The 13,124-nt window shown below is 37.8% G+C and overlaps 1 protein-coding gene across 1 annotated transcript; it reads left to right on the top strand.

The window, feature by feature from the left end:
• The first annotated feature begins 3,020 nt into the window (after positions 1–3,020).
• On the top strand, positions 3,021–13,050 carry LOC141291436 (uncharacterized). The gene is made up of 6 exons (XM_073823600.1): positions 3,021–3,514; positions 5,967–6,102; positions 6,213–6,354; positions 7,071–7,168; positions 8,417–8,839; positions 12,787–13,050. Exons 1-6 carry the CDS (start codon positions 3,021–3,023, stop codon positions 12,868–12,870), a joined length of 1,377 nt encoding a protein of 458 aa, XP_073679701.1. The 3' UTR covers positions 12,871–13,050.
• The last annotated feature ends 74 nt before the right edge of the window (positions 13,051–13,124 follow it).

Raw genomic sequence — 13,124 nt, 5'->3', positions numbered from 1 at the left:
GGTATTGTCAACTCTGTTATGGACAAATAAGGCAATGTGTAGACATAATAAATCATAACAGGAAAAATCCTTGTTTCATTAGACAAACAGTCCTTACATTACAACACTTGTCAAAATAAGATAATATTTCACCTATGCATACCTTAAAATAACTTTAAAAATACCAATATCTTCTCAGAACCGTCCACTTGGAACAGTTTTAATCTGAAAATGTATACAATATACAGTAAAAAATAAAATACATATCATAAGGGTGCAAAAAATACATCAATAATGTTTGAGATTTTAAACAATTTTATTTATTTTTTTATGAAAATAGTTCATAAACAGAGTTGACCCTTATAGTAACAGAATTATCCTGTGGCCTGTCAGTTCTGTGAGCGCATTGTAAGCATTGCTATTCTACCTTGCTAACAGAGATTGATGCTAACAGAAATGGCCATTTTATTTATTATTTGTAAAAGCATAAATGCTAGGAGCACATGACACTAATGAAATCATGATTAAAAGTCTTAAATAACACAAAGTGTGATCAAAAAAACTAGCTTTCCTTTTGATATATTATAGCCTACTCTTGGTGTAAACTTAGATTCAAATGTTTTCTCAGAGAGAGCTTCAGAAGGAAAGAGACTGTATTTTAGTTGTGGGAGACTGACGCAAGGTTTACTGACACATTGTAAAAGAAAAAATACATTTATAAAAAAATTAATTAAGCAATATTACAACTGTCTAATTCAGACAACAAGAAATCATGGATTTTCAGCTATTTACAACGATTTTTACAGAAGTTATTATACAGTTATGGGCTGTAGCATTTTGTAATCCATAGCAATGAGTAACACATTATTAAAATATTTAACAAATTAACCCTTTGAAAAAAAAACTTTACACACCAATTAATCTCCAATTATAGAATCCCCCATATAGCTATACATTCATATTTTCAACTAAAGAGATCATGTTAGTGTGAGCTGCTTCTGACAACTTGACAATCTATTGATCATTTTGTGTTTCAAGAAGACGCTGTAAGTTACTAACGTTACATGTTTGTTTCTGTATTTAAATGTTTTAAAATACAGCTTCCCTCTATGATCAGGTCTTTTCCTCGGGTAGATCGCTTTTTTTTCTTGCGGGGCTGGATTCAAGAACAGACTCATGTTTGCATTCGATCAAAAATGATTTGCTAAAATCAAAAGCGGACATTGAAGGTAATCGTCGGAGCGCGAGTCCTGCGGCGTTTGCGGGAAAAACAGCGTTCTGTGCGGCTTTCATCCAGAACGGTTGGCACCATACGGGTCTGATGTGTAGCTTGCCCTCCTGAAACAGATCGCACCACTGGGCCTTTAACAATGGTCTTAATGTGATATTTACTAACAAAAAAACAAAAACAAAACACTCACAAAGTAAGATGCCAGCGGGAGCGTGACGTCACCAACGACGCCAAGCGACGCACGATGGTCTGGTGGTGACCTGAGTTTAGTTTAGTTTAGTCTGAGCAGTTGTGGTTCAGGTAAGCCCTTCATCACTTTTGACTTCAGTTATTGTTTTTACAATCTACGTGTGTCTCGTGTTCTGGAGATATCATTCATCATTAATACTCTTACTAATGACAGAGATAGAGTCGTTAGATCCGGGATGTGAGGGCGGGAAACTCGGTCGAGTGTGGGCTGTATTGACGGACATGATGCTAACAAGCTAAGCTATAGCTACCAGAAGTGTTTCGGTTAAAAGTAGTATTATAAATTCAGCTTTACTTTTAAGAAAATGGGTTTATGTTGTACTGTTATTGTTGCTACGGTGAAATATAGCAAATCAGTAAGAGATGTCTTTTAAAAGACTAGTGTAAATTGATGGATATTTTACTGCAGTAATTATGATATATGAATAGAAACTATAGTAATTTTAGTTATGGATGAAAGTCAACTTGCTAACCATGTTAGAAACATGATTAGGCACTAGCTTACTTTTACATAGCTTAAACAGGCTCTAAGCTTACTTTTCTTTTTCGGAGCACTTGTACTTCTCACTTCAATCAATTCCAGGAGCACATTCTAAACAATAATCAAAAAATCTGATTAAAAATCGCCTTCCTAGGTGATATTTGACTCCTTTAAGTGATTTACAGGGGAGTTTTGTTTTTACCTTTGTAGTGGCATTTTTATAATGCTATTCAAAGTATATCATCTTTTGTCAAAGTAAAAGAACAAGTAGAAAAATAAGTTACCAATCAAATAAAATCAGTATTAACTAAATTAATTTGTACTACAGAAGTGTCTTGTAGGTGTATTTTCATGTTTAATGAAGCTCAGAGGTGGCATGAGTGTGATTGAATTCATAAATTCATGTTGAGATTGATGTTTTAAATATAACATTTTGAATACAGAAATATTAGAAATAAAAATAACTGAAAAGATACTTTAAAATGAAACTAAAACTACCTGTACTGATTTAATTATTGAATAATCCATTCATTTGAGGGACTGTCTTTATGAATGGGAAATTGAATCTTTCACTAGATTCGTTTAAAAACAAATATTCATTCATAAACCAAACGCCGCTGTGTTTGATGTGCAGCGGCTCAGTTGTGACTTGTTTTAAACTATTTGTGACGATGAAATACACTTAATATTAGCTTGTTTATTGAACTGTTGTATTAAATTAATATCTCATTTACAAAATCATTAAAAGCTGTCACTCATCTTAGTTCATCGCAGTCTCACAAAGCTCCACAAAGCTTATGAAAGGATTGGTGAGATATGTCTGTGATTCATTACTCAGTGCTGCAGAAACACATAGAAACCTTTGAAGCTCCCCTGAGCGCAAACACAAATATGCTGATGGGGTCAGACGCACTGCTGCTCCTGAACGTTTTTTCACAGTCGCACGCAGTAGTTGCACTGTAGAGCCCTGCATATTCATGTCTGTCATATTATATCAGTTCAACAGATATCCAATAAGACAAAATGCAGAGAGATCTGTTGTATAGCCAATCTAACTCATGGTTTGAAATGTGTTTCAGGATGAGTGCGTCTGTGGCCTGTGAGAGTCAACATTCAGCAGATGATTATGTGTCTGTCACAGTCAGTCAGAGCTCAGAGTTTAACCTGATGGAAATGACGGAGGTGGAGTACTTACAGCACATTATTCAGAGCCACATTGATGCTCAGGGGACAGAGACGGACAGCTCGGGCCTTTCACACCTGGAAGAGAACTTGTACGATGACCCAGATAGGCGTATCTCCTGCTCGCCCCACAGCCCCACAGTGTGCAGACCAGATGTCACATCCGTACCGGAGCCCAGTAATACAGCACCGACGGACATCGGGGAGATTAAGATGCTGTGGCTAGCCGAGTCAAGCGGTGCAGTGGGATGTGAGACGACTCCTGACCGCGGCGCTGAGCTGCCCGACTCACTGCTGGACAAACTAGAACAGACAGATGAGCTCCGTCAGAGACACACACGGCCCCTGAAGAGGAGACCAAGCCCACCTGCGCGCGTCTGCCTGGAGAAAAGGTGAAAATGCCAACTGTGTGACACAACTCCACTAAATGTGTGATTTTACAAGGGTCATGGCATTTTTTTAAAAGGAATTGTACTTATAATGATATATTTTTGGAGTAAATACACACGGTGAAGATCTTTTTGGTTCTTTAATTAAAAGGTGAAAAAAAGTTTGAAAGCAGTTCCACACTGCTGAGAGCAGCCTTTGGATAAATATGTGACCTTCTTAAGTATATAGCCAAAAATACAAGTAAACATCATGTTCCATGAAGATATTCAGTAAATCTCCTACCGTAGATCTAACAAAATGCATTTTTTTATTAGTAATATGCATTGTTAAGAACTTCATTTGGACAACTTTAAATATTTTCTCAATATTTTTTGGCGCGTTCAGATTCCAGATTTTCTAATAGTTGTATCTCAGACAAATATTGTCCTATCCTAACAAACCATACATCAATCGAAAGCTCGTTTATTCAACTTTCAGACGGTGTATAAATCTAAAAAAAAAAGTGCTACTTTTTTCTCAGTGCATTTACATGACATTTACATTTCGACATTTATCAGACACATTTATCCAAAGCACCTTACAAAAGAGGACAATGGAAGCAATCAAGAACAACAAAAGAGCAATGACAAGCAAGTGCTATGACAAGACTCATTTAGCCTAACGCAGTACACCTATCAAGATTTTTTTTTAATTATGTAATAAATTAAATGAAAATAGAATAAAAAAGAAAAAGCAAGCTAGTGTTAGAGGCCTAGAAATAGATAGATAGAGTACAACAAGAACAGAGAAGCTAGTGTTAGTTTGTTTTTGTTTGTTTTTTAACAAAATGAACAAAACAAACAACAAAAATGGCATCAGTGAGTTAAGAAACAGCAGTTACGAAAGCATCACATCATAGCAACATGGACATGTTTGCACCAGCGTTGTAAATCAGCTCTTCAGTCTCGTCATGTCATCTTCATTTATGTAGTACTTTATAGAATACACTGTTTTAAAGTAAGCAGCTTAAGAGGATAGTTGACCCAGAAATGAAAATGAATTACTCGCCCTCATTTTGTTCCAAACCCGTAAGAACTTTGTTCATCTTCAGAACACAAATTAAGATATTTTTGAAGAGCTCTCTGACCCTCTGTAGACTTTATCACTGCTTTACAGACAGTGCAAACATTTCACTCACGTTTGTGACTATAACAGAAATATTCAGGAGCAGCAGTGCGTCTGACCCCATCAGTGTATTAGTGTTCGTGCTTTGGGGAGCTTCAAAGGTTTCTGTGTTTTCTGTGCGTTGAGTAATGAATCACAGACATATCTCACCAATCCTTTCATAAACAAGTGTGGAGAGAGAGTAAATAAGAGATTGATTGTGCAGCGGAGAGAGCTCCGTTCATTATAATAGAGCTTTGTGAGACTGCGATGAACTAAGATGAGTGACAGCTTTTAATGATTTTTAGGGGAGTTTGTAAATGAGATACTGATTTATTATAACAGTTACTCAAACAAGAAGTTAACATTAAGTGACTTACATTGTCTGACTGTAACACTATTGCCTGATTTTGCTCTATTTCATCATCAAAAATAGTCTCTCCATTTAAACACAGCGGTGTTTCGTTTGTGAATGAACATGCGTTTTTAAACAAATCTAGTGAAAAGATTCCATTTCCCATTCATAAAGACAGTCACTTGCTTTATTCCTGAATAAATCAGCCTTTCGAACAAATCAAATGAATGAATGATTTAGTTTAATTTTCTTTTCAGTTATTGAAATCATTTTTCTGTCTTCAAAATGTTAAATATTTATAACATTAATCTCAACATGAGTTTCTGAATTTGATTGCACTCATGCCTCCTCTGAGCCTCATTAAACATCTGAAAATACACCACTTCTGTGTTCTTCTGTGCCACCTCTGTAGGACAGATTAATTTAGTTAATACTGATTTCATTTGATTAGCAACTTATTCGTATTCTGTTGTTTTGATTAGAAATGTATTAAATTATATATGCTATATGTAAATTTGACAGAAAAGATGACATACTTTTAAAAAGTTGCCAGAAATGCCAATACTAAGGTAAAAACAGTGCTCCTAAAAAGAAAAGTAAGCATAGAGCCCTGCTTTGTTCAACAATTTGTTCTCGCCCCTGACAGTTTTTGAGGCACGTATATGAGAGTAGTACCATGTTGCATGTATATCAACTAAACTTAACAAAATTAATGTTTGCAACATAAAAATTGTAATTAAATTATTTTAACTTGCATTTAAGTTGTGGTAACAGATCCCCTGAATCATTTCTGAAAACACCAGATCATGAGCAGCTTACATGTAAATGAACACAGCATCAGAATAAATTGCAGGCTTTTTGCTTTGATAATTATTAGCATTTCCTGAATGATAAATGGTCGGAGGGGTTCAGTTCCTGCAATTCCTGCCTCATAACCGTCTCAATTTGTCTTCCAGATTTTTATCAGTACGTTGTCATTCTACAAACACGTCAAGAATGCCCACACATGCTCAAATAGAGAAACGGAGTAAACCAGACAAGATGGTGAAAATACAAGGCACTCATCCGGATGAAGGATGTCTGTTTAAAATGGTGAGTGCTGATCTTCACGTCTGTTTCCGAGTTCTGTGTAGGTAGTTCTGTTTGTTTTCTGCTGGTTATGAGTTATAACCTGTGGTCCTTTCCTTTGTTTCTCGCTGGAGTGTGTTCAACAGTCAGAGCTGATCATCCCTACAGAGCTGTCTGTCAGTGTGAGAGCAGATCGAGGCTCAGAGTCTGTGATGAGAGCTCCGCTGGTCATTTACACTGACACCGCCGACCAGCAAACTGCAGACACGCTCAAGAGTGAGTTCACTTAAACATAAACAGTTATCTTATTGAGTTAAATGCTAAAGATTACAATTATTTCATGTTGTTCCAAAGCTATGTGAATTTACTTCAGCAGAGGAACACAGGAGACTTTTTTCCATACAGTGATCATGTGCTGCCAAGATCCAATAATGAAAAAGTAGCAAACAAAAAAATCCATAAAATAATTATAATTAGTGAGGAACCGATCATGGTTTTTCATGGCCAATTCAGATTTTGAAAAAATTATTTATTGTTTATTTGGTCTATAAGAAGCAAACTGGCCTTAAACCTGAACATCATAGCCATTTCGAATCAGAGGCAACCACTGCGTTTTAATCACAACCCAAACAAAGATGCTACACACATGTTCCATGAGCAGTTGTTTCGAATGTATCATTTCAAGATTTAAAGCAAAAACAGAAGGACTTTATCTTTGTAAATTTACGCTGCATAAAATATCTGCATGAAACAGAAACCAGAGACCGTTCCTTCATCCAGAATCTCCTTTAGATTCCCATCTCCATGTTGGTGCTTCTCCTCTTCAGTTCATCTCACTCATTTCCGATAGGGTTCAGGAAACTGGGACAGCCCTGGCAGAAGCCTAATTGATCATTGTCCTGATGAAAGATGTATATTTAATGTATATTTAATTTTACACATGAGGTACTTCATCCAGTGCAGGCTGTACCCTTGGCCTTGTTTGAAATCAGGTAAATATGACAAGGAGCGAAGGAGATATCGGTTCAGTGTTCGCTCTGCACCAAACCCATCTGGAGTGTCTGCTGGATTTTGCGACAATTGCATTTTGGCAATAGTTATCCTTTAAGTCATTTCATGCTTTTCTCATTTAACACAATAATGGCTATTTTGGGGGTAATTTCTCAGGCAAATCTGATGACATTAATTTTGCACATCATGCAATCAATTAGATTAAATTAAATTTTACTTGCTAGTTGAAATTTTGAAAAAATCTTTGTGGCTTGCTTTAATATGCTGGTAGTAAATATTAGTTTACATTTTCTTATAAATATTGTTTTGGCCATTCATTTTAATAATCCAGTAAGATATTTACTGGAGAGTGTATTGGCTTGTTGCATACGGTTTTAAAGGAGTAGTTCACTTCCAGAACAAAAATTTACAGATAATGTACTCACCCCTTGTCATCCAAGATGTTCATCTCTTTTTTTCCCCAGTCGTAACAAAATATTTTTTTGAAGCAAACATTTCAGGATTTCTCTCCATATAGTGGACTTCTATGGTGCCCTGAGTTTGAACTTCCAAAATGCAGTTTAAATGCAGCTTTAAAGGACTCTAAATGATCCCAGCTGAGGAAGAAGGGTCTTATCTAGTGAAGCGATCGGTTATTTTCTAAAAAAAAAAATTATGCTGTTTAACCTTAAACACTAATTCTTGTCTAGCTCTTCGTGAACTGTTTATTCCAGTTCATGACAGTTAGGGTATGTGGAAAAACTCCCATCTCATTTTCTTCTCCAACTTCAAAATGGTCCTCCATCGCTGCAGAAGTACTGACCCAGTGTTTACAAAGTGAACGTGCATAGATCAAATGCCCTTTACAAAAAAGATAAAACATTGATGTAGGACCATTTGAAGTTGGAGGAGAAAATGAGATGGGTGTTTTTAGACGTACCCTAACTGTCTTGAACTGGAGGACACAAAGTTCATGAAGAGCTAGACAAGATTAGTGTTTAAGGTTAAAAAGCATATACATTTTTTTTTTTTTTTTTTTTTTTTTTTTAAGAAAATAACCGATCGTTTCGCTAGATAAGAACCTTATTCCAATTCCTTATTCTTCTATAAGCTGCATTTAAACTGCATTTTGGAAGTTCAAACTCAGGGCACCATAGAAGTCCACTATATGGAGAGAAATCCTGAAATGTTTTCCTCAAAAAACAATTTCTTTATGACTGAAGAAAGAAAGACGTGAACATCTTGGATGACAAGACAGTTTCTGTAAATGTTTGTTCTGAAAGTGAACTCTTCCTTTAAGGCATGAAAAGCATAGAGCATGTTTGTTTTGACTCTCTTTTGACTGAAGATGAGGCGGTGGATAAATCTGTGCACCCCATCAGCCGTGTCCGGACGAGGCCTCTCAGGTCCTCTAACTTCACACGGGGCTCAGAGAACCGGAAGCCGCGCGGCGATACGTCCGGAACTAAACGCGGCAGGACGAGATCTCTCACGGATCGAACTCAGCGCAAAGAAGCGCACAACAGAAAGGAGCGCGATCGCAGGTGGGGTGTGTTTCAGATGCTTACTGTTTAACCTGTACAGAGATGACATGAAGCTTGTTTATCCTTGTGCACAAACTGAGCTCAGGAGAAGGATCCGTCTGTGCTGTGACGAGTTGAACCTGCTGGTGCCCTTCTGTTACTCTGACACTGATAAAGCCACCACACTGCAGTGGACCACAGCCTTCCTCAAATACATTCAGGAAATACACGGAGATCAACTCAAGCAGGTTCTCTCAATCATCTCATTGTTTTCTTTTTAGATGAGTGTGGGTCATACATGCTTGTGACAAACATATATGATGCATTTATTCTTACGACCTGTTCACACCAAGAAAGATAACTATAGAGAAAACAATTTTAGTGTTCACACCAGCAGACGACACTATTGATAGCAGGATTGATTCTGATTGGATGTCAATGTTTTTATCGTTCATCAGCTGGAAAAGAATCGTTTGGAAAGTGATTCCAACAATATTGTTTCTCTGTGCCTTTATCGTTATGTAGCTGTGGTGTGGACTCTGCTATTCTTTAATATTGAGAACCATTTTTAGAACTAAATCTTTATAGTTATATTTAAAGTTGGATCCGTCTGCTGCTTTTGACACAGTTAACCACCAGTTAACCACCTATTGGCAAAGGGCTTCTCAGGAACCGCACACCAGTGGTTTGAGTCTTACCTTCAGATAGGTCCTTCAAGGTTTCTTGGAGAGGTGAAGTATCCGAGTCGCAACATCTAGCAACAGGAGTACCTCAGGGCTCAGTTCTTGGACCACTTCTCTTCTCTGTCTACATGTCATTCAGAAACATGGCTGTTCATATCACTGCTGTGCTGATGACACCCAACTCTACCTCTCATTCCATCCTGATGATCTGATGACAGCTGCCCGAATGTCAGCTTGTCTAACAGACATTTCTCTCTGGATGAAGGACCATCATCTTCAACTCAACCTTGCCAAGACAGAACTGCTTGTGTTTCCATCAAACCTATCGTTTTATCACAATTTCACCATCCAGACACATCAACCACAACTCCTTCAAAAATAGCCAGGAAGACCAGGGGCCTCATGTATCAACGCTGCGTACGCACAAAAACTTTGCGTACGCCAGATTTCACGCTCACGTTTGGATTTACTAACGATGAAATTAACGTGAGAATGTGCGTTGATCCACGCCAACTCCATGTCTGGCGTACGTGTATTTTTTGTGCGTGTGTTTGTTTTATTTCCCTTGGCGACTCCTAGAGGCAATTATTTTAAGTTGCACACTACAAAGTATCGCACCAACACATGTGAAAAACATTGCTATTAATTTATAATTGATAAAATGGGTTAATTGAGACAATATTTTTCTACCAGTTATGTGATTTAGAACATATAAAAGCATTTGCAAATGTATACAACCCTTGGTCTATGGCAATGTTGTCCTTATACATCAATGGCCGAATCCGAAGGGAACGTTTAGGGATCACAGTGATTTTCTGGCCCACGATGATGACTGGCTTATAAGCCGTTTCAGATTTCCAAGAGCTATCCTCTTGGAGCTCTTTGCTGAGTTGGGTCCAAATTTGGAGACAGCGAGGAGCCACGCATTACCCGTTCCCTTAAAGGTGCTGATAACGCTTGGTTTCCTGGCAAATTGTTCTTTCCAAAGGGAACTGGCAGATCGCTCGGGGTTAAGCCAGTCGTCTTTGAGCCGTGCAATGCCAGCTGTATGGGACGGGATCATCCGCATGTCTAGCAGGTATATAAGATTTCCATACCATGCAGTTGACCAGCCAAACAAAGCGCAGTTTGCAGCGATCACCAGTTATCCTAATGTAAGCGCAAGCGATCGACTGCACGGACATTGCTATAAAGGCGCCATCTGAAGAACAATTTGGATACGTGAATCCGCGGTTATCCATTAAAGACGTGGCTGTTAACCCCCCTCAACAACCCACAAACTGACCAAGAGCGCAGATACAGTGATGCCCATTCTCGCACTTGCAGAGCGGGCGATTTGGCAGCTGAAATGCCGGTGGCACCAGAGCCGTGCACAGACCTTTTGAGGGGCATGTGCTGAAACTGAAAAAAGGGCACCCCTCCCCCAACCCCAACCCAACACACAATAATATTCTTATTTTATATTTAATTAGTATTAATAACTTTTATACAGATAATATACATAGAGGGTATGTAAATATCTTATGTGTGTGTATATATATATATATATATATATCTTATGTAAACTAATTCAAACAACACTGTGATCCACTGGGATGTCCCTCTCAATGGCTATATAGGCTATATAATATGATGAAATGTTAATAAATTACATCATGTAATTTACAAGCATCAGCAAATTCAGCAGATAACCATAAAATCAAAATAGAAATTTCTTATAAAATATTTTACCTAGCTGACAAGGTTGCTTTGTGTCAAACTAAATCACATTATGTCAACATCACACCGTGTGGTGAGGCATTATATGAACCTTTATAGACATAGGCCTACTATTGTTTATTTCATAAAGACAACGTTGCACTTATTCAAACAAGATATTTTACCGTTACAAGACAACGATGTTCATCTGCTTGCGCTCTATGACTCTGACTGATGCGCTGAAACGTAGGCTAAGTCGCCGCTGTTCTCCACCTGCACCTTTACATCGGACCATTTCTTTTTTAATTCGTTCATAGTGCGATGTTCAGACCCCACTGCGTTAACAGCTAAACTCTCCCACTCTATTTTTTTTTTTTTTTAACAAACTTGCAAATAACAGTTTTTCTCCGGTCTACCGGTGAGGAGCACCTTCAAATCACATTCTGTTAAGTTTCTCTTGCTTGCTTTTTCGTTTGGTTTTGCCAAAGTGGAGTCATTACCATATTAATACGGGGGAGGAGGCAGGGAGGGGTTTTGCGCTCGTGCATGTGCGCTCAATTTCACGTTAATTCGGATGTACAAAGAGATATGCGTGGAATTCCGCGTACGCAGTGTTTCATACATCTGATTTTTTTACTGCGTACGCACATTTACAGCTTTGTCCGTACGCAATGTTTTAGTAATAATTCAACGCAAGTCTTTGTACATGAGGCCCCAGGCACTTTCTTTCAGAACATGCTTCACAACTCCTTGTTCAAGCTTCTTTTGGCAGGTCTTCCGGATAGTTCTATCAAACCTTAACAGTTAATCCAGAATGCAGCTGCAAGATTAATTTTTAATGAGCTGTAAAGAACGCACATCACACCCCTCTTCATCAAGTTGCACTGGCTTACCTATAGCTGTTCGAATAAAATTCAAGGCATTGATGTTTGCCTACAAAACCACCACTGGCTCTGCACCCCTTTACCTAAATTCATTACTTCAGACCTATGTGCCTCTAGAAGCCTGCATTCTGTAAGTGAACGGCACATTATTGAAATCACCTTCACTCACTTCCACATTAAATGTACCCTTCTGGTGGAATGACCTGCCCAACTCAATCTGAACATCTTCAAGAATCGGCTAAAAACACCTCTCTTCCATCTTTATTTGACTCTCTAACTGTAGCACTTTCTATTCTAATTCTATTCTAAAAAAAAAGCCATTTTAGCCCTTTGTCCTTTCATTTACTTACTGCTTGTTTTCTTTAAAAAACCTAACACTAGCTTCTCTTTTCTTTTTTATTCTATTTTCTTTTTATTTATTATATAAAAAAAAAAACCTTGATTGGTGTACTGCATTAGGCCAAATGAGACTTGTCATGGCACTTGCTTGTCCTCTTTTGTAAGTCGCTTTGGAAAAAAGCGTCTGCTAAATGTAAATGTCAAGTTATCATCCTTAGTGTGAACACGCTTTTAAGGAGGAGCAAATATCTTCAGTTGATTATTTTAAACAAAAGCCTTTTTAGTAGTGTAGAAAAGTCTTATTTAGAGATGCATCTAATAAGGTGGCTTCAGAATGCAGTGTTAAACACCACCTACTGATCCAGAAAGAGACTACTAAAGTGAGGCTGAAAGCATTTCAAGTAATATGGCAGTTACATAATCATTTCTGAGATCAATATGAAACATGAAACTCGCTTAAGAAAAAGCGGAGAATTATAAAAGCATACCTGACATCGGGCTACAGAGTCTTGTTCCGAAAGTACTCTGACCATCAGTGAAGCGTCTTACATTTCAGCTCATAAACATGCAGAAATGCACTCTCTGTTTCAGGATTTCCAGAGCACCTTCTGTGGCAAGACTGGACTGCGGTTGAAGCCTAGTAGTGTTTCAGTGGCACTTATTGACCAAACCTGAGAACTCGTCCTCACACGACTATCTTCCTGTGTCTTGTGAATGTTTGTCGTTTCATTCGTGTTTTTCATATGGGTTTATTGCATGTGTCCAAAAGAGCCTTACCTGTTTGTTCTCCTAGACCCGCAGGAGTGTGAAACCAAGCACAACCCATTGCTCCTTCTTTCCTGCTGTAATATGGTTTGAAAATCTTTGTATTTTTTATGCCTTGTTTCTTTGAATGGCATGACCATTTGTGGTATTAATGTATGTTATGT

The sequence above is a fragment of the Garra rufa genome, chromosome 18 (genome assembly GCF_049309525.1).
Source record: "Garra rufa chromosome 18, GarRuf1.0, whole genome shotgun sequence".
Classification (NCBI taxonomy): Eukaryota; Metazoa; Chordata; class Actinopteri; order Cypriniformes; family Cyprinidae; genus Garra; species Garra rufa.
This window is presented reverse-complemented; position numbering and strand designations above follow the sequence as displayed.

Bases quoted from the DNA above. Each gene is read 5' to 3' on its own strand.
- LOC141291436 (XM_073823600.1), top strand. From the start codon at position 3,021: ATGAGTGCGTCTGTGGCCTGTGAGAGTCAACATTCAGCAGATGATTAT. The intron at 6,355-7,070 runs GTGAGTTCACTT...GTTTGAAATCAG, and splicing joins AACTGCAGACACGCTCAAGA to GTAAATATGACAAGGAGCGA. The intron at 8,840-12,786 runs GTTCTCTCAATC...TCTCTGTTTCAG, and splicing joins ACGGAGATCAACTCAAGCAG to GATTTCCAGAGCACCTTCTG.